Below are 23,829 nucleotides of genomic sequence, written 5' to 3'. Positions count from 1 at the left end.
GTGGGGGGGAAAAAAGAACACACACACACACACACACACACACACACACACACACCAGGAGTTCACCAGGAGATTGGACTTGACTTGCTCACAGAAAGAAATTTGATACGAAATTATGAAATCAAGACAGAACAGAATGTCAAAAGAATTGAGGCAATTTAAAAAGTCTGAGACATGTTTAATTAGGGCACTATAAGACAAAAAGTGAAAGAATGGGATAGAATAAATGTTTGAAGTAAAAATGACGAAGAATCTACCAAATATAACGACAGCAAGAAGAAGCCATGGGTCAAAACCTAAAAACCAAGAAGATGATTAACACTAACTCACAGGCATATCATAAGCCAAACAGAAAAGCTCAGAGGAAATCAGGGCAACTTATCTATGGGAACAAGAATAAAACATTGCCAGAGAATTCTCTGGGAAGCTTCCTAAACCAGAAGAGTGGAGTGAAATATTTAACATATTGCAAAATCACACTTCAATACTAAGGGGGCATAATATAAACTAAAGATGTTCATTACCAACCCATGCAAGAGATGTGCAAAATCCGTACCAGCAAAGGGAAATAACACAAGACAGAAGCTTGTGTTTAGAGGAGGGAACGAAAGTCTGAACTTTAGTATTTTTAAATGATCTAGAAGAATGATTTCTTTAAAGAAGTGATCCTTGCCATGTGTCCACAACATGTGGACAAGCAAGAAGAGCAGCAAGCTATCATAAGCGGAGGGAGACACTGGGGGGCCTGGCTGCAAGGTGCTGGCTTCTGGGAAGTGATATTTGAAGTCATTGTATATAGGGCTGAATTCTTGATTTCTTTCTCTATGTGTTCATTATTGGCATGTAGAAAATTTTCTGCTTTATGTATCTTGATTTCATATCCTGCTACTTGGTTTAAAGATGTTACCAGACCTAAGAGGTTTTTGGAGGAGTCTTTAGGTCTCTTAAGTGTCAGATCACATCATCTAAAAAGAAGGAAAAATTCTTCTTTCTTATTATATCCTTCCTATTTATTTCTTTTGACTTGTTTGCTTTACTAAGAACTACATCAGTATAAGAGTTGTGAATGGACAAGCTTATTTCATTCCCAGTTTAGTAGGAATGCTTTCATTTTTCCCATTTAGTAAATGTTAGCTATAGGTTTGCTAGATCCAGCCTTTACTAAGTTGACATATACTCCTTCTGTTCAAGGCAGTCACCGTGAAGCAATGTTGAACTCTGAATGTGTTTTGACTTAATATCCCACTTCTCATACATGATCTGTCTTGGAGGCTGTGCCTCAGAATGTAAAAAAATGTATGCATTCTGCTTTCATTGGTTTAGAATATCCTGGAGATATCTGTTAATTTCATTTGATCTATGAAGTAATTTAATTTTGGTTCCTTTTTGTATCATTCTCTTATTTTATTTCTTGAAGATTTTGTTTTGTTTGAAGGAGGGTCTCACTTTGTAACTCCAGATGGCCTGGAACTTAGAATCCTTCTACCTCAGATTGCTGAGGTCACGCTTAGATCACAGGTGTGAACTACCATTATAGACTGAAGCATCATTGATTGATTGAATGACCTGCACGATGCATCTATTGATGAGACTATTTACTGTGTCAGCCTTTCAGCCTTTCATGTTCAGTACAGTTTTATTATAAACTTAGATGAACCATTATTCAGGGCATCTTTTTAATGGGTTGTTCCCTTGGTTACTGTGTAGTGCCCACCTTTTCCTCTTCTGATTAATTTTGTCTTGAGGTCTGCTTTGCTTATGTCTAAATACAGCTACTTTGATTTTCTTTCAGATTCCATTTTATTGCCCAACTTTTCCTGAAGAAAAGGAAATGAACGTTTATTCACCTCAGACAAATAGATGTCAATAATAGATCAAAGTCTACCCAATTCCTAATGAGCTTATCGGGGTTACTTACTGAGTAAGGGATTACTTACAGGAGGCTTGGTGACTCAAAGACGGCTGCATCACTGAGAGGTTCATCCAGCATGGAGATGACTCATGAAAGTTACATATCTGGAGCTCACTGCCCATTTTGCCGACAGCTCTATTGGAAAATCTCCTCTCTCCTAGCAATTGTTTGTTGTTTATAGAAACTTACATAAGAGCCTAGGGACTCATAATTTTCTGAACTTTCTGAGTCTCATAAGCTTTATGAGCTTCCTTAATATTGTGAGTTTCCCTAGCTTCCTGAGTCTTATGATCCTCCATCTAACAGAGAATATTTCAATCTGGAGGAAACAGCTGCACAGTATGTCTGCTTGAATTGTCATGATCCATCCTTCTGCTCTCAATTTGTATATATCTTTGCCTGTGGGGTGCGTTTCTTGAAGTCAACCAAGAGTTGGATCTTGTTTTTCAATCAAGAAGCATGTCTGTGTCTTTTAATTGTAGTGTTAAGACCATTTATATTTAGAGTTATTATGGAGAGGTGTTATCAATCCCAAAGAATTTGCTGTTGTTGTTAATTTCCTGGTTGACTCAAAAGCTTTTTTTCTTTTCTTTTATATTTAGATATTCTTAACTAATTAAAAAATATTTCAATGGTGCTTTCTAGTTCATATAAATACTGAGTTATTTGATAAATCTATCCTGATATACTTACTCTTTTTATGCTATTGTTACTATAATTCTTTTCTGAACTAAACTTTCAGATTGCTCAACATGAGGGTACAGAAATACAAATAAATTTATATATTTATCTTTTACCTGAAACCTAGCTAAACTTTCTTCTAAGCTCTGGGAATATTTTATGTGATTCTTTATGATTTTCTATCTTTGAGTCATGTCTTCTACATGGAGACAGTTATAGTTATTCATTTATTATCTGGATTTTTTCTTATCTAGTTGCTCTGATTCAAACCTCTGTTAACAGTGTTGAATAGAATGGTTAGGGTGGATATTCACTCTGACCTTAGAAAGAAAGAGCATCCAGTATTTTACTGAATACATTATCTGTGATAAAGATTTTAAATATGGCTTCTTACTAGTTTAAGAAAGTTCCTTACATTCCTAGTCTATTTAATATTTTAATCATAAAAGGCCATGGGATTATATCAAATGCTTTTCTGTGTTTGTTTCACAGATACAATTTAAGGAAGGAAAGGGTTGTTTTGGCTCACAGTTTCAGTCTATCATGACAGGAAAGGCATACCACGTGGCAGAGACTCCTCACAGGGCACAATCAGGAAGCTGGAGAAGTCTAGAACCAGAAGGAAACATAACCTTCCAAGTCCCTCCCCTGGGACTCACTTCCACTAAGCCCCACCTCCATGGCAGTGCCATCAGCTGGGGACCAGGTGTTGAAAGACACAAGCCTGTGGGAGTCATTTCAGACTGCCGCCGCAGCCCCATATAACCAGATGGCAATGGTCTGTGAACACTTTCTGTCCCGTTAATGTGACGTGCTACAGCCATGACTCTTGCATGTTAAGACAGCTTTTCATTGAGATAAATTCCACTTAGTCATGGTGAGTAATCCTTTCTCTAGATTAAGTTTTTTAAGGCTTGGTTGAGATTTTTTTCCTTCTGTTTATAATCATGTAATTTCTCTCTCCTAGTTTTCTTGTTGACCTTTGTCTGTTTTGGGTGTGAGGCTAATATTAGCATCACAGAATACAGTGCAAAGTTTTTTTTTCCCCCTTTTATGTTTTGCAGGAGTTTATGAAGTACAGATACATTCTCTTTGATATTTGGTAAAATTTCAGCAGTGAATCAACGTAGGCCTTAGAAGATATTTGTAGGTAGTTATTACTATTAGTAATGCTGTTTCTATTTGAAATAATAGTTGTGTGAGAACACTGCAGAAGAGAGGCTGGAAAGAGCATAAGAGCAGATGATCCTCCAGGAGTTTGTCATGAGACTGTGTCTCCTAGGAGGGTCAGAAGCTACACACATAAAGTCTCACTAACATGACTGCCTGAACATGAGCTAAACAAGGACAAAAACAGACATACTAATGTGGACAGGAGAAAGTCCAAAAGGCCTCAACCCTACACAAGAACTACAGGCAACTAAAGAATATTGGGAGTGGAAAAAGTAGTCTTCAGTACCAATATTCAGCCTTGAAAACATACATACAAGTGACATTGTAGACTGAAAAGGTTGTATTTGTGTATTTGGGAGCATATACATATGCAAATGTATATGTGTTGTTTTTCTGTAACTGAGCAGCCACAATTGAATCTACTGATATTTTAACTACCATCTGTGCTCCATGGCCCCACATTCAACACCCCACCAGCTCTGCAGCCTGGCAGGATTTTCATCCCCACTTGCACTGGCCACCAAAAGTAGATTTTAACTAAGTCTCTATGAATCAGTTTGCCAATAAAGACTCAGGAGTCAGATGTTGGGGTGAAAACCTGCTAGATCAGAGAAGCTGAGAAGCAACTAGCTGACCTTCCTTTTTGGCCAGAGACCCAGCAAGAGAGAATCTCTCCACTAGTTCTAAACCAAAAAGACCACGAATCCCTAAGTTCCTCCCTACTCTTTCCTGTGCTTATCTCTATCAATATTCCTGGCTCCTCTGTCCTCTCTATGGCTACTTTCTATCAACTAGTAACTGGTTCCACGCCGATCCAAGTTTAATTTTATTAACACAGTCTCAGAGTTTCACAGTGCAATCAAATATCCTGCAACATACATGCATATGTGTGTAACAACATTAATTAATGAAGACAGAAGCCATGACTTTGAAAGAGATCAAGGATGGGAATATGGAAGAGTTTGAAAGGAAGAAAGGGAATGAGGAAATGATGTAATTACATTATAATCTCAAAAAAATAAAAGAAATAATTATTTTTAAGATGTTCATAGGTTGGAAGAGATACCATTATACCCTGATATTTTCCATGTGATTTACTCTAATGTCCCAAGCCAAAGGCTCTCTAAGCTTTATTTTCTTTAAAACAGCTGGTAAGATTAGCAACCTAAATTTCAGAACACCAATATCAGAATCTCCTTAGGTCTGCATATTTAACATTAGGTGCCTAAAGGTAACAATTTTAATTGCTTACCATTGTTATGAGTATCACTTGTCACATCTTGCATAGGAATAGAACAGAAAATTCAGGCAGAGAGATAAGATTGAAAAGTGGGTTTAATGAAAGCACATTTTTTTGAGGAGACTTATTTGAATCTTTCTGATGCTGCCTCCCTGTGACCTGCTTGTTTGTTCAGCACTAGCAGTACACTCAACAATGATGTCAGAAATAACACCCAAGATAACCTCTCAGTCGGAAACTGTGGCAAAGAGGACTTCCTAACATGCAGCAAGTCTGATAAGTGCACATGCATGTGCATGTCTATGATCCTACTTACTGTGTTGTTTTTTTAAATCAATGGATTGTTTCCTCTCATTTTGAAATAAAAATGATTATACTGTATTTTCAATGATCATACTAACAAAAAGATTATTTTCATAAGTAAGAGTTTTTACTTCATTTCTTTTTTCAGTATTTAATATTTAATAATCTAAATACCTTTAAGACCAGAAAATATATTGATGCCTCAAATAAGAAAAGGGTACAGCCATCTAAGCAGGTACATTGGCAGTGTAGCTGCTATACTTTTGAAGCAAAGACTAGAAAATTTAATAAACACTTCCAGGTACACAATTTACTCACTGAAGCAGCTATTATAATAGAGTTTGTACTTTTAGTAACTCTTGGAAATGAGAACAGAGTATGTATGTGCGATTTTTAAAAATTGTTCTCTTCCTGCATTCATTTATCTATAGTGGATATCATCTTTATTCTGATCAATTGATGCCCATTGAGGTTTATTTTTTATCCTAGCTTTTGTGAATAGTGCTGAAGTAATTATGAGAATACAGATGTCTCTTCAACTGATTTTATCTCTTGGACTGTATACAGGTAGTGAGTTTGCTGGACCATGTAGTGGCTACACTTTTAGTTTTTGAGGCACACAAATACTGTAGTTTCATAGTAGCTGAATTAATCTATACTTCTTCCAACAGTGTATGAGAGTTGTCTCTTTGTATCCTCACTAATACTTGGTTTATTTGTCTCTATACTGCACACCAATTACAATGTTATAATAAAAGGAGAAATATTTGATTTCCATAATTAGTGATGCTAGTAAATTTTCTTATGCTTTCTTGCCTTTGTATTTATTCTTCTGAGAAATGTCTATTCAGGTCTCAAAATAGAAGAGGGGATTTTTAATATATTCATTAAGAAATAAAAAATATGTATGTATATGTGTGTGTGTATGTATGTATGATTTGGTCATTATCCTAACTATGCCAAGATCAAAACACCACATTGTTTCTCAAAAGAAGTATAAATACGTGTGAAATAATAGATCAACTTGTAACTGTTAGCTGCATGAATTCAAAGTGTATCATTTTTCACAGCATTATTTTAATCTTTCTGGTAGTTATTTCATATATGCATTTCATATGATGCATTCTGATTATGCTCACCTCCCTCTCTCCTCTACTAATCTTTCTCAAATTCATGGCTATTTGTTTTGTTCTCTGAGTTCAAGCAGAGTAGTCTGTGTGGCCATGGGATTGGAATTGCCCACTGGAGGCTGGTGGGTTCTCCAGTGGGTTTGCAACTGAGGTCAGTGCCTCCTCCTCTCCCAGAGTCTGTCATTAGCCAATAGTTGAGAAGTGGGGGGCCCTACCTCTCCATGAGCTCCTCTACAATCCACGACTGACTGTTGAACCTGGTAATATAATTTATATTATTCTAGAGCAAAAAAAAACAGAACATTTTATGGTACAATACTTTTATTAATTCTTTGACAGTTTCATGCACATATACAATGCATTTTGATGACATTTACCTCTCATTCCTCCACACCCTACTTTCCTACCACTCCTAAGTTCATATTCTCTTTTTAAATTGCTTCTTTTTATATATTATATATATATGTATATATCCAACTGTTTCTAATTTGTGCTGTCAATATATTTAAGGATGTGGGGACATCCACCAAAGCATGGCCAACTGATCAAGGGCCACATCCTTGAAGAAGTGTGATTCTCTCTCTTTCAGAAAGCATTAACTGTCACTAGCTCCCCAGTTATGGGTGGGAGTAAGTGAGCCCCTCCTCACTCTAATCTACAATACTGATTGACTTGATCTAGTGTAGGCCTGTGCAGGCAACAACAGCTATTGTATGTTCGTGGGAACAAAGGTCCTGTCATGTCCAGAAGACACTGTTTAATTTCAGTCTTCCTCAACCTCTGGTTCTTACAATATTCCTGCCATCCTTTTCTGTCATAGTCCCCGAGCCTTAGGGGGAAGAGCAGTTATAGAGATGTTCTATTTGTGGCTGAGCACTTGATAGACACTTACTTGCTGGATCTTGACCAGTTCTGAGTTTCTGTGTTAACTACAAGGAAACTTGTTTGATGAGGTTTGACAGCTGTACTAATCTACAGGCACAGAGATACAAATTTAGATAGTCTGTTAGACATTATGTCAATTTAGTAAAAATAATAGTGGTAGGTTCATCTCTGGGACCTTGGAGTGCCCCAGCCATGGGTTTTTGGCCAGATGTACAGTATCAAGCATGCATTTTCTCCTGTGGAATGGGCCTTAGATCCAATCAGAAAACAGTGGCTACCCCCCTAACATTTGAGCCATCATGGACCCATGGGCATGTCTTGTCATGCCAGTCATTATTGCAGTTGAGTAGAACTGTTGATGATTCCCTGCAGGGAAGAAGCTTCCTGATCAGCATCAGGACATTGATTCCTCCATGTCCTATAGCTGATGTGTGTGATGCTTTTAGCAACATAATCTGCGTTGGGCAATCAAAGTGATTACAATAGCTTATATTGGTTTGTAAGGTTTTGGGAGACGCCAGGCAGTGGTGGCACACACCTTTAATACCAGCACTTGGGAGGCAGAGGCAGATCTCAGTGAGTTCGAGGTCAGCCTGATCTATAAAACAAGTTCTAGGACCGTTAAACAGAGAAACCTTGTCTCAAAAAAACAAAAAAAAAGTCTCTGGGGTACAACTTAAGAGTATCCTACACCTGTACACCTGGCATTGGGATTTTTATTTGACAACTTATGGCTTCTCAGAGGAACATTATCTGCTGTGTAGGTAACCACAATTAAACTTTTCATATAAATATAATATTTTATATGTTTCCTATATATATGTTTATGTGTGTGTGTGTGTGTGTGTGTGTGTGTGTGTGTGTGTGTGTGTGTGTGTGTGTGTGTGTAAAAACAGGTTTTCAGATGGCTTTTTCAAACATCCTTGGTGGATAGTTATACCTCCAGCCCCTCTATGGTCCTACTCTCCTGTCTTAGTTAGGGTTCCTATTGTTGTGAAGAGACACCATCACCACAGCAACTTTTATAAAGGAAAACATTTCATTGAGGCTGGCTTACAGTTTCAGAGGTTTAGTCCATTATCATCACAGTGGGACATGGCGGCATGCAGGCAGACATGGTGCTGGAGAAGGAGCTGAAAGTTCTACATCTTGATCTGCAAGCAACAGAAAGCGAACTGTGTCACTGGGTGTAGCTTGAGCATAGGAGACCTCAAAACCCACCCCGACAGTGACCCACTTCCTCCAACAAGGCCACACCTACTCCAACAAAGCCACACTCCTTTTGGGGGCCATTTTCTTTCAAACCACCACACCTCCTATCCCTCTCTCCACTTAAATTTTCTTCCGTATGTTTACAATATACCCTATATATACATTATACTAATAGAAGGAGTTGTAAGTCAGTTTGCCATTTTAAGTAAGTCTGGGAAATGAGGGAAGGATCTTCATGCACTGTTGGTCATTCTTATGCAGGCCTAGTGGAGGCAATCATAGCTGCCTTAACACTATCAGTTTTTTTATATATATAGAAATGCCATCACTTAGAAAACTAGGCTTATCAATCTGATCACAGGGAAATGCCAGTTCAGGCACCCTCTCCACTATTGCTAGGAGTCTTAGCTGGGGTCATCCTTGTGGTTTCCTGCTGGCACCAGGTTTCCCCCAACCCCTTAATGGCTCCCTCTATCAAGATATCACTTCCACCACTCCCCCACTCTGTCCTGCCCACAACTCAACCATCTCAGTCCCTCATGTTTCCATCCCCCATTCCCTCTGCTCTACTCCTCCCACCCCACCCCCAGTTTACACAGGACATCTTGTCTATTTCCTCTTCCCAGGAAGATCCATGCATCCCTCTTAGGGTCCTCCTTGTTTCCTATCTTCTCTGGGGCTGAGGGTTGTAGTCTGGTTATCCTTTGCTTTACATCTAATATCCACTTATGAGTGAGTACATACTGTGTTTGTCTTTCTGGGTCTACCCTAATTGCCATCATAGAACCTTCATCAAGTAACTGATGGAAGCAGATACAGAGATTTACAGCCAAGCACTGGGCTGAGTTCTGGGTGTCCAGTTGAAGAGAGGGTGGAGGGATTATTGAGCAAGGGAGGATGTCAAGATCATGATGGGAAGACTCATGGAGACAGCTGACCTGAGCTCATAGGAACTCACAGACTCTGGACGGACAGCTGGGGAGCTGGCATGGGACTGACCTAGGCCCAACCTAGGCCCTTTGCATCTGAGTGACAGTTGTGTAGCTTGTTTTTTTTTTTTGTTTTTTTTTTTTGTTTGTTTGTTTGTTTGTTTTTTTTTTTTTGTGGGACCAGGATCTGTCCCTGGCTCATGAGCTGGCTCTTTGAAATCTATTATTCTCTATGGTGGGATGCCTTGTTCAGCCTTGATGCTGCAGGGAGGAGCTTGGTCCTGCTGCAACTTGATATGCCATGCTTTGTTGATTCCCAAGGGAGACCATACCTCCTCTGACTGGAGAAGGAGGAGGAGTGGATGCCGGGGTAGTAGGGAGGTGGAGGGAGGGAATGGGAAGAGAGGAGGGAGGGAAAACTGTGCTTGGCATGTAAAATAAAGAAGAAAAAAAGAATATTAGGCTTAATATTATATAAATATAAATGCATATAACTACATAATAAATATGTATAACTGATAAATTTATTTGTTCATTCTACTATGCTTATATTTTATTTTATTTTCTAGCCTCATAATTATGGCAAATTCAAAGAATAACAGTTTTATTTCCTTCATCCCATTCATTATACCTTGTATTTATTTTTCTTCTATTATCGCACTAGCTAGAATTCTAGTATAATGTTGAAAGAAAGAATTTTATTGACTTTTGAGATACAATTCGCATATGGTGAAATGTATAAATCCTAAGCATACAACTTTTCACATTAGGCACACATATAACCAATGAAAACCAAGGTATGTAATTTCATGATCCCAGAAATCCCCTCTGGGAAAGGTCCAGTCATACTCAAACATTCCAAAAGAAAGTCAACATTTCTCTGTACACCACAGCATCTCAGATTTGAAAGGTGCAGAACTTCATTATGACGTGCATGCTTGTGCCTGTCTTTTGACTCCCAGCATGGCGTTTATGAGGCTCAGAAGTTTGTTGCATTGTATTATTAAAAGGCATTCATTAAAATCCATATTACACACTTTATCAATCCTCTTACTGACAAATGTTAGTGTTATTATGAATAAAACTATGATGAATATTTTTATACTTGTCAGCTTGCAGACAATATAAATACCCAACAAAATATTTACTATCTTTGTTTCTATTGGGTATATGTATATGGAATTGCTATACTATGGGAGAACAATTGTTTAACTTCAAAGAAACTTAGGAAACCCTTTCAATGTGATCATACACGTCCACACTCTTGCCAGAAGTAACTGATTTCCTGGTGCTGCAGGGCTCCATTGTTTTAGCTAGTACAGTGGGTTCTCCTTGACACCTGGGTGACTATAATTTGCGTTTATCTCACAAGTTCTGTGGAGCTCCTTTTATCATGGACTTGCATTGGCTTTGATGCAGTATCTGTTGGAGTCATCATTAACTCAAACACCTGATTCATTCCAGGACTAATCTCTTTAAACGTCTTTTCTGTTACAATTGGATTGCATTTACTTTTTTGTGTGCTAAACAAATGTTGAGGATTTCATGGATGCTGCTGATTTATTTTGCAGTGTATCTTGGCAATGTTGCCATCTTCCAGAGGTTACACTATTTTGTTTCAGCAGACTAATCTCCTGGTTGAATTCAAGTTCTTTCCAGCCTATTATGAGCAATGGTTAACATTCTCAGGTCTGTGAGACTAGCCTCATTCCTCACACTTGCTACAGGTCAGACCAAGCAGGTGAGGATTCACATGCCATATTAGCAGGTCCCCTTCACCAGCTCCCTCTTCTGTACCTCTACCTTGCCCTGTAGACTACAGCACACCCCATGAGGAAAACAGAGGTCTACATCACTTTCTGGGCAATGATCAAGGGAATATTTTATCACACCATATACAGTAAAGGTATTTTGACCTTTGAACATAAAGTTTATGTTTAGATTTAGAATGGGAGACTAGACATTATATACAGTTCCATCTTAACCCTTCTCAGTCAGAGATAGAGAAACTGATTTTTGATCATTTTATATTTTTGGATTATTAGCCTACCCACTAGAGCGGCCCCATGGCCCCTGTAATATCACCTTACAGAAGCCTAAGAATCATTGGATTTATCTGTAAGTAGTATAAAATGCTTTCTTTAACTATAAATTAAAATTTTAATTGGATAAAGTATCATTATACCTGAAAAATTAATAATAAATCTTTATGTTCAAATATTCCTTTAGTACTCAGAGTTTCATTTTTATCAGTGTTTTCTTATAATAATAATAATTAAATTAGAACCCAAATGGGATCTGCATATTGTGATTGGCTGGAAGATCTTTCTTTTAAAAAGGTTTACTTATTTTGTTTCATTTTATGTGCAATAGTGTTTTGCCGGCACACATGTCAGAGCACTCTATATATTGCCTTCACAGAAACCAGGAGAGGGGACTAGATACCCTGGAACTGGAGTTGCAGACTCCATGTGGGTGCTGAGAACTGAACCAGGTCCTCTGCAAGTGTGGCAAGTGATCTTAGCCAATAAGCCATCTTTTCAGCCTCCTGGCTGGCAGATATCTGAAATCACTTTCATTCCTACAGATTTACCATTGGTTGATTTCATTTCTTTTGATTTGTTGAAGAAAAAAATTGTTTTAATTATAGCATTTTTCACAGTCTGCGTCTTGTGGTTGCATCCTAACGGTGTACGTCAACACACTTATCATAATGTCCCCCACAGGCTCATGTGTTTGAGAGCCTCTTCTCAGCTGCATGTGCTACTTTACATGGTTGTGGGACCTTTAAGACTATAGGCTGTTTAGCAGAAGGGCCACTGGGGAACAGGACCTGAAGGTGATGTCCACTCTGGTTCTGAACTGAGATCCTCCAAGTGTGAATGAGCTATGTTACAAGCTCCCACCACCGTGGACTAAGACATTTCAACCGCCATTCTTTGACTACCATGATGGACTGCATCCCATAAACCATGGGCCATAGTAAGCTGCTCCTCTTTCATTCTGCTCCTGTCAGATATTTGGTCACAGCAACTGGATGGTAACAGGCAGAAAATTGCCACTAAGAAGTGCCATTGTAATGATCAGGCTGACCATGTGGTTCGAAGGCCTTTGGATCTGGTTTACTGGAGGAATGTGGAAGGGTTTGGAACTATAGACTAAGAAGTCCAAGCATTCTATAAGCCAGACATGTTCAGCACATGGGCATACTTGCTGCAAGCTGAACTTAGTGGATCAATCTAGTGGGAGTCCAGAATGCAGATAGAAATACAGGTAGTAAAGTCTCTGATAATGAGATTTCATAGCAGGGCAGGGAATCCACTGAGAGTTGGGCTAGACTATTCTTCTTGCACTCTGACAAAGCACTGAACTGTTTTTCCATGTCTTAAGTTCGAGTAATTTTGAATTTAAAAATAATGGGATAATTAACTTGAAGAAAATTTCAAGACAGGACAATAGTCAACCTATAGCGTGGTTGTTACCGGCTGCTTTTAGTCAGGTTTATAGTGAAATGTCAAAGCAGAAAAATGTGGGAAGTATATAGTTTAGGAGTGCAGGCACATTAGAAGCTATAGACAAAGCAGTTCAACACAGTAAATGTAAATATTGAAGAAATTGGTAGAATGAAAGAGAAGAAACCACACACTCAGCACCAGGATAATCAGAAAGGTTCCAGAGCAAGACCTGCTTTTTTTCCACAAAATTTTCATAAAAATGAATACCCAATTTAAAAGACTCTCATTCAAAAAGATAATGCTGCTACAGGGGTACCATTCCTGAACAGGACCACTTAGTGCAATGTCTTCCCTGGATCAGCCCTGCAAGCAACCAGAGACCACTGCATCTGTGGTCCAAGGTGGCCAAGCTACAGATTGCGCGACAGAATTGGAGTCTTCCACACTCTGTATTTTCAAATGTGCAGAGTTTAGGAGTCGTGGTGTCACTGAAGCTTGCAGCAAAGTTCCAGAGAAAATCCAATGAGGTCAGGTAATGTGTGGCTGGGGCAGCTTCTCGGTACTGAACTTCTGAGAGCGCTGTGTGTAAAGTTACAAAGATGAGCCCTACATCACAGTGGAGACTCCAGGAACACGGGATGTCCCTTAAGGAAAGCTTGAGGCACAGAATGGAGCTGGTCCAAGAGTAAGTCCATGTGTTCTACAGTGGGCAGTTGGGACGTGGCTGGCTATGCCTGTAGGAGCACACGTGGTGCTATCATGGGCCCTAGAAGTTAGACACTGAGGTCTAGGGTTGTCTGTTTGCTCTGTTCAGTGTGATTCCTGTTTTGGCCTGACCTGCCCTTGCTACCTTTTCATTCCTTCCTTTCGAGTGGGAATACTCACCATGCAGCTGTATATTGGAAGTGCACAAATTGTCTTGACCTTGGAACACTGGGTACTAAACGGAATGTCGCCATCAAATCCGTCCTTAGAAGCTGTTGGATGTTTGAACACTGTTGGGCCTTTTGAGACTATGGGGACTTTTGACACTGGACTGAGTGTAATTTGCACCGTGAGGACAGTCACCGACTAATGGTGGCTAGAAGCAGACTGTTATGGTTAGAATGGTAAATGCCCCTTAGAAGCTCACATGGCTGAATGTTGGTTCTCATTTGGTGGTGCTGTTTTAAGAGTTTGTGGGGTCTTTGAGGCTATAGTCTCAGTAGTAAAATGTGTCACAGGGTATGAGGGAAGCCTTGAAGTTGAGATCTGATTCTGATTCCCACTGGGGTTCTCTGCTTCTTGAACCTCTAAAAACTGAGTCACCTGGAAGAAGAGAATCTCTATTGAAGATCTGCCTTCTTCAGATGGGCCTGTGGACATGTCTTTACTGACAATTGATGTAGGGTGATCCAGCTCACCTTGAGCTAACCTGGTTATCTATAACTGGGCTATAGAAACTAGCTGAGTAAGTGAGGTAGTAAGCCAGTAAGCGGCCTTCCTGCCTTGATTTTCAATGATGGGTCGTGACCTGGAACTATAAACTGAGATCACCCTTTCCTCCTCGAGTCGCTTTTGGTCGTGGTGTTTATCACAACAGAAAGCAAACTAGAATGCTCCACTTACCTAACATAAAAACTTACCTAATATAAAAAGACATGTGTGTAGCTCCGTTTCCAATTTCATCCTATTAGTTTTAATGCTGCGTATCACAGAACCATATCATTGAGCTCATGTTCCCAAAAGAATATCCCATTAAAAAAAAAAACAGAAAGAAGCTGTTAATTATTTTAAAAATTTTTATTTATGTGTCTGTGTAAGTGTATGTCATGTGAGTGCCAGAGGCCAGAAGAGAACATTGGATTCCCTGGAACTGGAGTTAGAGGTGGTTGTGTGCCACCTGACATGGGTTCTGGGAATTTAGCTCCAGTACTCTGCAAGAGCAGGAGAACTCTTAACTGCTGAACCATCTCTCTACAGCTGAACCAAAGCTGGATTGTTTTTTTAAATATAGTATGTGACAATACTTGTGTATTTCTTCTCCTTCATTTCATGAAGTGAACTTGTTAAGTAGGGATTAACTGTCTCTAACTTAAAGTTGACAAAACTGATTATCAGAGGTGATTGTCCCCAAAGTCACATGCCTAGTGCCAAGACAAGCCATGATTTATCATCCCAGCACTCAATCCCTTTGCACGGTGCACTGTAGGGTTCCATGGCAGCCCAGCTCTAGCTGCGACATCTCGTACACTCCTTGGCTTCTATCTAAGCCCAAGGAGACTTCTTCCTGAATTTCACTTTCCATGTGTGGCAATAACTGATTCTCCCATTTTCAGTTTCCATCACCACATTAACCAAACACATTCTACTTTGATCTCTTAAAGGAATGACTCATACTGTAGACTTCTGCTCTCCTGTCCAATTTCCAAAAAGATAAAACCAAAGCTTAAACTCAATCTGTTTCCCGTGTGGAAGTCCAGAGGATGATATCAGGAGACAGACACGTGTGTAGGAACAACTGACAGGCCCCTCTTCCTACAGGCTTCTGAGTCAAAAACAAGCTCTCAGTCTGACTCAAACCCCAGAGTGTTTTGAAAACCCCAGCAAAACCTTCTGTATGACAGTCTCCCAGTGAAGGGGCTAGACTTGACTCAGAAACAGGCCCTGACAGTTAGTGAATGGAGCCTCATCAAAGAAATCCCACTGAGTGCCCAGCCGAGATGTTCACTGTGTTTTTATAAATGCACACATGCTCTACAGATCTTTACCACACACAAAGAAATATTAGAAGTAGAAAACGACAAAGAATTTTTGTGGTTTTCATCCTAGGGAACTATTTGCATAGCAGCTCGGAAAAGCAAATCAACATTTCATAAGCTCTCAGTAGCATAACTCGTGATAGGGTGAAGAACAGGGAGTACAAGAAGCCAGAGACATTGAGCGCAGGCTATGTTGAAGCCACAGCCTGAACATTGGTTTATGATGGGCCTATTCATGTGTGTGTGTGTGCATGTGTGTGCGCACATGCATCCCCGCAGTGTTAACTATTAGTGAGTGAAGAGTTCTATCATTTAAGGAAACAGATATAGCAGAATTTATTTCTCCATGGTAGTCATAGCTTATGTGGTTTTCTTTTATTCATGCAGCAAATTTCCCAAAGGAGGGATTCAATAACAGATGATGGTTTTAATGCTAGAATGAAATACAATCAGAACCTATTCCATGTTGGGTGGTAGCCAGATGGTGATGTTACTGAGAGGTAAATAAGGCACATACTCTGCTCTTAAGACATTCCAAGAACAGTAGGAAAGTAAAACTAACAACTGGGTCATGACAGCCGCATATACAGTGTGTTAACCAAGAACTGTGTTAACTGTGCTCAGGGTATGTTTATCTCACCCTGAGATTAGGAAACTAGAGAAGCTCAGGGTTCCCAGCATATGAAGAACTAGGGATACAAGGGAGCTTGTTAGCTGATCTCTCCAGAGTGGGAAATAAAGCCCCAGAAATATCCATACAGTTGCCTATAAAAAAAAAACCAGCTGGATCATAACTGCTAAAAGAAGAATGACACCAAATAAAAGTTAAGAGTTTATACGAGCAAAGAATGATTCATGTTTGACTCATAATCCCCTTTCAGATTTGTGCTGAAACCAGGAGGAGGTGATGGCCTCTGACTCCCCGGCTTCTCATGCCGAGGACAAAAGCATAGGAAAAAACAACTGGATGGCCACCACTGGCCGTTTGCCCTGTGCTGCCACGACCCTCCACATGGACCAGATTAGCAAGTTGGCTGAAGCATGCTTCAAAATTATTCAGTTGTGAGATGCCTCTAAGTTAGGTTCTTATTTGACAGCATCAGTGTTCAAAGAATCAACCCAGACTGGAGCCTCCTGCTGGCCTGCTTTGCCAGCGCTCACTCGATCACTTCTGAGTCTTGACATACTGACCCAGAGGATGGTATAGGAGCCCTCAGTTGTCAGCATGGCTGCTTTGTCTCTGTCTCTGAGTGAGACTGGTAGGCATGCTGGACCACCGAGAAAGCCTCACATTGCTCCCCTCAACTATCAAGCATGCTGCTGGTAGCTGCAAATCTGCATTTGAGAATCTGGACAGAATACAGGGCAGCAAGGAGGTCATAACAGGAACCGTGGATAGGATTCCTTCTCGAGACAGGAGACTTCATTGCCCTCAAGGCCTCAGGAACCAAATGATGGGAACAAAAGACAACTAGATATTAGTCCCCAGGGGAAAACTGTGGACATCTCTGAGTGCTGAGGACATGACTCGAGGTTCTGAGATGTGAGCGTAGAGCCATCTGCCTGGCTACAGTCTGAAGGGCTCTGGCTGAGGCACAGCCTGTCTTTGGAAGCTCCTAACATGGCTGCAGCCATGAGAGATGACACTCAGCTGCCCAGTTCTAATCTGCTGGGCTTCAGGAGCAGGTCAGTCTACAGATGCTGACGCTGTAAGGACGCAACAGAACCAGGAAATGATATCCACCAGGCACACTGCAGTTCCCTAAGGGAACATAATAATTTCTCCATAACAATCCCCATTTCTACCAAAGATCATCACAGTAAGATAAATTTGTTTTAGGCTCATCAAATATAACTTGGGCACTATGGTAGCACAGGAAGGCCTCTGACTTGATGGGTTCTGTATATATCTAGTCGGTTGCAACTTTCACAAGGACTAAACCACCAAACACTAGAAAGATAAACATGTTAACTGTTTTCAGAGGTCCTAGGAGCCCTCTGAGATACCCTAAGGTTGGTATCAAAAGACCTCAATGTCTACAATGTCATTGTGAGAGGATGTCAGAGATTTAAAACACTTCATTAAATAAGATTACAAGTCACCATGAAGCTGTACTTATTCAAAGTTACAAATACAAGATATAAAACCATTCTAGGAAGTTATATAGTGGTAGGAAAACCTACTAATCCTAAGAGAGCTACTCATCTTCCTTAGGTGGAAAGCTGGCGGTTACCACAGGGAGTGATTTCAGTGTTAATGTTTAAGCTTTATACAAAGCCTCAGTTGTCCTAACCTGGGGTCAGATAGAAGTGGTGACTGTATTCTTAAAGAGTCACCATCATGCTTGGAGCAACACATACATATACACACACAAGCAAATGCACTACACCCATTCACAAGTATGCACACTCCTTCATACTCTCACACTTGCCTTTTATACACACTCATTCCCATGCACTTTTATGCACACACACTCCAGTGCCCTCCTGCAGGCCCTGACTACGATGCCATCACAAATGTCCATCCCTGGTTACTAGTCAAGACAACCAAGGAGGAAGAAGCTCTTGCACAGGGTGAGGGTCCTTCCTTCTCTCCACTGCTGATGATCTCCACAGGAAAGCAGCTATTTCCTCACACCAACCCAGATCAAGACCACTCCTCAGTACTTGTGACAGTAGCTATTCTCTGTTTGTTTGGGAGAAACTGCTACTTTAGGGCAAAACACTCACTTTTATCTCAGTAATATTTACCATTTTGTCTATTTCCCATGATAGTCACAAATGGATAGATGGTTTTTTAAGGTCAAGGTCCAATGGAATACTCCAGACACTAGTTCCACTCTGGCTCTGTGAGGGAGAAGCAGCCATCTCTCCAAGACAGGAATCAGCATGACTTCCCATCCCACCTGGCAGGCATTCCTTCCCAGTTTCTGTTTCCAGCAGTAGCTCAGGAATGAAAAATTCAAAGCCTTGGTCTAACTTTGAAATCAAGTCCTTGTGGAAACTGCCAGGTCGTCTGGATTTTTGCTAATGGCCTGCTGCATTCTGGGTGCTTTCCACCGCCTCAGACTCCACTTTTTGTGTACCCTTACCAAATTGGTGCGGACAAGTGGATGCCAAAGTATTTTGGAATCACCAAAGAGAGCTAAAAGAAATACCATGGGCTTTTCAGAAGAACACGGGATTTAAAAACTAAAGCTCCCTCAGAAGCAATGGGCCTTGCAGTGTGTCAGCAAAACCACTATAAGGTCCATCCCTGTCCTCAGCACTCAAGGGCAAGATTCTGTGGGTTGCGGTCACTGTCCCAAAGTGAGAGCAGCTGGAGGCTGCACATAGCACAGAGATGTGAAGGCATGGAGGCCTGTTCCTTTCTGTCCTTGATGCTTCTATCACCCTGAGTGGACTCCAGAGTCCCTCACTGGGACTTGTGGCCCAGGATCTCCTCACAAATCCACATGATCCTTTCTCCTACTCCACACTGCCAGGTTCCCTGTTTTCTGTCTGGAAGCCAGGAGGCTGTAGGAAGGGTCTCTTGGGTCAGGGTGGTTGTTAGCTGATATGACAAGATGCTGGCAGATTCTCATCCTTAGCTAATTACTATTATTAACACCCCATTCCATTCCTGAACCCCTGTAATGAACATGGCACACACCTATCAGTCTTTGTGAGGCTGATTGTTGTAAATTCTTCCACAGAGCCTGGCCAACACTTCCTAAACTAGCTTTGAAGTCTGAAAAAACCCAGGGCCCAGACCCTAGTAGATACCTCCTGGGTCCCCTACCTACATCTTGGAGTTTCTACAGAATGTAATGAGGACATATTCTTTTATTTTAAAATAGTCACTGCTTAGGATATTGTAGCACTGCTGAGAAAGGATCATCAACCACAAGGACACCATACTGTAACATCATCCAGCATCCTTTCTGTCCAAGTTGGAACTTCCCTTTGCCTATCTCTGAAGCTTTCAAGGCATTTCTGAAATTCTGTCAAAGCTACTGGAAAAGCTGTACTGGTCTCTGTGACTGTAGCCAGCTCAGGCTCAGACAGGAGCCAGCCTGTCTATGAGAGGGGCTGGAGAGTCCACTGTACACCAAGCCTCAGGGCTGAGAGTGGAAAGATGAAGGATGAAGGACACATAAAGACTGGGCCCATCATACTGCCACTGGAGGCAATGTTGGTGTCTACGGCCCATGGTGCTGCCAGAGGCCACATTGCTATCCATGGCCTATGCTGCCATCAAGGGCCATGATGGTGTCCATGGTCTGTGCTGAGGCCAAAGACCATGTTGATGTCCCTGATCTGTTACCACAAAAGGTCATGTGGATGTCTTTGGTCTTTGCTACCATCTGAATCCATCTTGATAGCCAAGGCCCATGTTGCCACCAGAGGCCATGTTGATGTTCATGGCCAGTGCTGCCATTGAGGGCCATGATGGTATCCACAGTCCATGCTGAAGCTGAAGGTAGTGTTGATGTCCATGGTTTACACTGCCACTGGAGACCATGTTGAGGTGTGTGGTCTGTTCTGTCACCAGAAACCATGTGGAAGTCCATGATCCATGCTGCTGCTGACTGTAAAGGGCAAGGAAGCTTCTTTTGCACTGGTATTGATGACTGCCGACCCACAGTTGAAAATGAGAGACATGGAAGGTTTTTGTGACAATCCTCCCTGCACCCACCCCCCCAAAAAAAGAAAAAGTCTAGATAGGAAGCCATTGAAGATAACTCTTAAATAATGTGATAGGGATGCTGAAATGTAACCTTCTAGAGCCAGGGTCTAGAAATGCTTTCACAGCCACATGCACTTCTAGGGTTTTTAGACAGCGCTCTACCACTGGCTTGGAGTCAGTACCAGAGGATAAATACACTTCTCCATGAAGATTTTCAAGTGCAGGTGGGAAAGGAAGGCAAACCCTCACCACCTCAAGGAGAAGCAGGGCCTACCAGAAGGGACAGTGTCACACCGTTAGGATGGACACAACTCAGTTCTCACCGCTCACTGACCTTGTGTTGAGTAGGGCTCTCCAGTGGACATGATGCCTGGAAGTAACTCTCATGTCAAGTTGTCTCTGTATTGGTTTCTCTCCACTGTGTGTCCATACAGATTCAGCAACAGATAAAAGTCATGTTTGTCTCTGGTACCTTATAGTCTGGTGAGAGCTGTGCCAGTGTTGGCCTTGCTGTGTCTGGACTAGCATCTCACAATTTTGCACAGTGTGATAGTTAGCAACAGGATGTTTAGTGTTCTAGACTAGGAAGATGTCTGCATACTTCTTTGTCCAAGTGGCAACTACAAGGTATGAGTGGAAAAGGTGTATCATATCACAAGAAAGACAACAGAGTCCTGATCTCACATGTGAAGGGTGTCTCCCAGGGAGCCTGGGACACACCACACCAGCAGCTGAGACTCTGACCCCAGTCCTTGGTTCAGTTCCTGTGTTTACAGACCATGGAAGGTATTAGACTCTCCTTCCAATCATACTTGTTAAGGAATAAAGTATTACTCTCTAGGCCATTTTTACTAGCATGGTGCACTATGGACACTGGATTGAAGACAACAAAGAGCCTGCAATGGCAGTGTGTCCGTAAGTCTACACACAGGCTGGGACATGAAAGAACCTCAGGGTCAGCATCCATGTCTCGCTTCTGGAAACAAGGTTCCCACCTTGAAGCAACCATGAAGACCCACATTCCTCCCAACCGGGGATATGGTCCCAGAAGCAGGAGTAGGGACCTAACTGTCCTGTGCTGAGAACAGACAGCCATCCTGTAACTGTGGGAGAAGAGGATGCATGGTACCAGGTGATTCTCTAGTCTGTTACAGGCCAGCACTCATGCAAATCAAAACAGTTTTTTTAAATAATCAAAATGTAATATCCATAGCTATAAAATGGAGGGGAGGGAGGGAGGAAGAGAGAGAGAAGGGGTAAGTTCCTACCAGCAGGTAACCCCAAGAATGTAGCATGCTAGCATATCTCCATGCCAGAAAAACATGCTAATAATGTGATTATTAATACACTAACTTTCTTCCCTTCAGGTTGCATTAATAGGTAAATATCAAGTTCCACACTGACCTGTGTGTGACCTTGGCTCAGGATTTGCCTGGACGACTAGTCTCAGCCAGGGAGAGTTTCCATAGGCTTTTCCTCTAGTATTTGCTTCCATTCCCAGTAAGTTGCCTGTTTATCACAGGAAACCTCTGGGGCTGGCAGCAGATGAGAGCTGTGCATTTGAGGCACGCATGACCCAGTTCTTACTATCTCCTTTTATTGGTCTTATTTCCGGTAATTCATTGCTCCCCAGCTTCTCCAGGAATGCAGTCTCCTGGCTAGGAAGAATGTTCACTAGTAGGAAATTTGTGGTTTGGATATAGCAGACAGGAAGCAAAGACTGAGCACTCCCACATCACTCTACCTGAAACAATTAATTTTGTCAATTGATACTTTATGCTGCCTTTCATTTGTCCAACCAATTCAGAGGATTTACACAATGAAAATGTGGTGTAACAGGCCAGATTTTATAAATATATTTATTTGTGTAGGAGGGTGTGAGTATAAGTGTTTGGGGGAGTATGGTACATATATGTGTACAAGTGCACATGCACACGTGTGTATATGCGCATGGAAGTCAATGGTTAACATCTGATATCATTCCACAAGACATTTCCTGAGACATTTTGTTTTTGAAACAAAGTCTGTCTGTTGGACCTGAAGCTTTCCCATTATTATGGGACTAGCCAGCAAGCTCCAAGGACTTCTTCACTTTCTCTACCTCCCTCTAGTACTGGGATTAAAAGCCACAGCCACCTTTTTACATGATGGGTATCAAACTTGGGGCCTCATGCTTGTTCAGCAAGTGTTTCACAGATTGAGCTATCTCCCTGGCCTCTTTGCAAACAGATTTAAACCCTCATCCAATAAAATGAGTTCCATGATCTCTATGTAATCCAGCAGGAATGCTCCCAGTAGGAATAATTCCTTCCAACAGAATTTTTCCTACCACTAAGGCATTAGCTTTCCAGTGAAGGAAAGCTTTAACCAGTAGGAAAACATACAAGCTAGCATTAAAATATATTTATACACTTGTGTCAGAGGCATTTGGATAAAATCTAATTGCCAGGCTTCAACATGACCTACATGGTGATGGGAAATGTCCTTGTGCCCCATAAAGTAGCTGCAGGGTTGTGCTTGGGGCAAACAGAATATCTTATATATACCATGTGAACTATTGTTGGGGAGGGCTTCCAAAAATATTTTTTATCTAAGAAATTAGTTTCTAGTGGGAATTCATGAACTGTAGACCAATAGTTGTGGATCCTCCATGGGACTGGACTAGGCCCTCTGCATAGGAGAGACAGCTGTGTAGCTTGACCTGCTTAAGGGGTCCCTGGCAGTGGTATCAGGACCCACTGGTGTATGTACGGGCTTTTTGGAGCCCAGTGCCTATGGTAGGACACCTTACACAGCCTTGGTGCAGGAGGAGGGGCTTGGGCCTGCCTCAACTAAATGTGCCAAGCTCTGCTGACTCCCCATGGGAGGCCTTGCCCTGGAGAAGGTGGGAATGGAGGGTGAGTAGGGGGGAAGCCTGGGATATGGGAGGAGGGAGAAGGGGACCTGTGGTTGGTATGTAAAGTGAATAGAAAATTTCTTAATAATAAAAAAAGAAATTAGTTTCTCTGTTGCTCAATAAATTTAATTATATATGTATACTCCAGAAGAGTCAACCAAGCACTTAGAAGTGTCATGGGCATCCCAGCAGGGTGCAAACAAAAGCAGCTTTGGAAAATAGATAAACAGCCCTTCGGTTGTGGGCTATCTGGCAAAATCGAAAAACTCATTTTTAGGTCAATACAATGACCTGAATTCATTCAGCAAATCCAAGAGGGTCCAGATGTGGATCAGGGAACCCCATAGTCAAGGACTCCTGCTCACTCTTGGTCTGGAGAGTATGACAGTGTGGAGATCTCTCCTCTGAGGTTCATCTTTAAAGAGCTGTCAAAATCTTTTCATTTAATGCAGAATGTCCCCTTGGGAAGCACTAGAAACGAGAGCAGAAGGAGACAGTGGTGAGGGAGAGGAAAGCTGAGGAAGGCAGGCAAGGAAAGACAGGAACAGAGAGCTAAGAAGAGTTAGGTCCTTCAGAATTCAGCTTTAATTTTGACATAGTCTC

General features: G+C 41.3%; 1 protein-coding gene across 12 annotated transcripts in view; it reads right to left on the bottom strand.

Moving 5' to 3' along the window:
• The window catches only part of Wdr27 (WD repeat domain 27), a 218,310-nt gene that overhangs the window by 27,183 nt on the left and 167,298 nt on the right, over positions 1 to 23,829 (bottom strand). For 10 of the 12 annotated variants that reach the window (XM_052750730.1, XM_052750729.1, XM_052750728.1 and 7 more), the window contains one exon: positions 8,382 to 8,478. In XM_052750730.1, the coding sequence (XP_052606690.1) occupies positions 8,408 to 8,478 (71 nt within the window). In that variant the 3' untranslated portion in view covers positions 8,382 to 8,407. Of the gene's footprint in view, positions 1 to 8,381; positions 8,479 to 23,345; positions 23,698 to 23,829 lie in introns of those variants that run through there. The other 2 variants (XR_008221069.1, XM_052750733.1) reach the window with 2 other exon arrangements.

The sequence above is a fragment of the Peromyscus californicus genome, unplaced genomic scaffold (genome assembly GCF_007827085.1).
Source record: "Peromyscus californicus insignis strain IS unplaced genomic scaffold, ASM782708v3 Scaffold_22__1_contigs__length_63687245, whole genome shotgun sequence".
NCBI classification, from domain to species: domain Eukaryota; kingdom Metazoa; phylum Chordata; class Mammalia; order Rodentia; family Cricetidae; genus Peromyscus; species Peromyscus californicus.
Note: the sequence above shows the minus strand (reverse complement) of the source record. Positions and strands in the feature narration are given on the sequence as shown.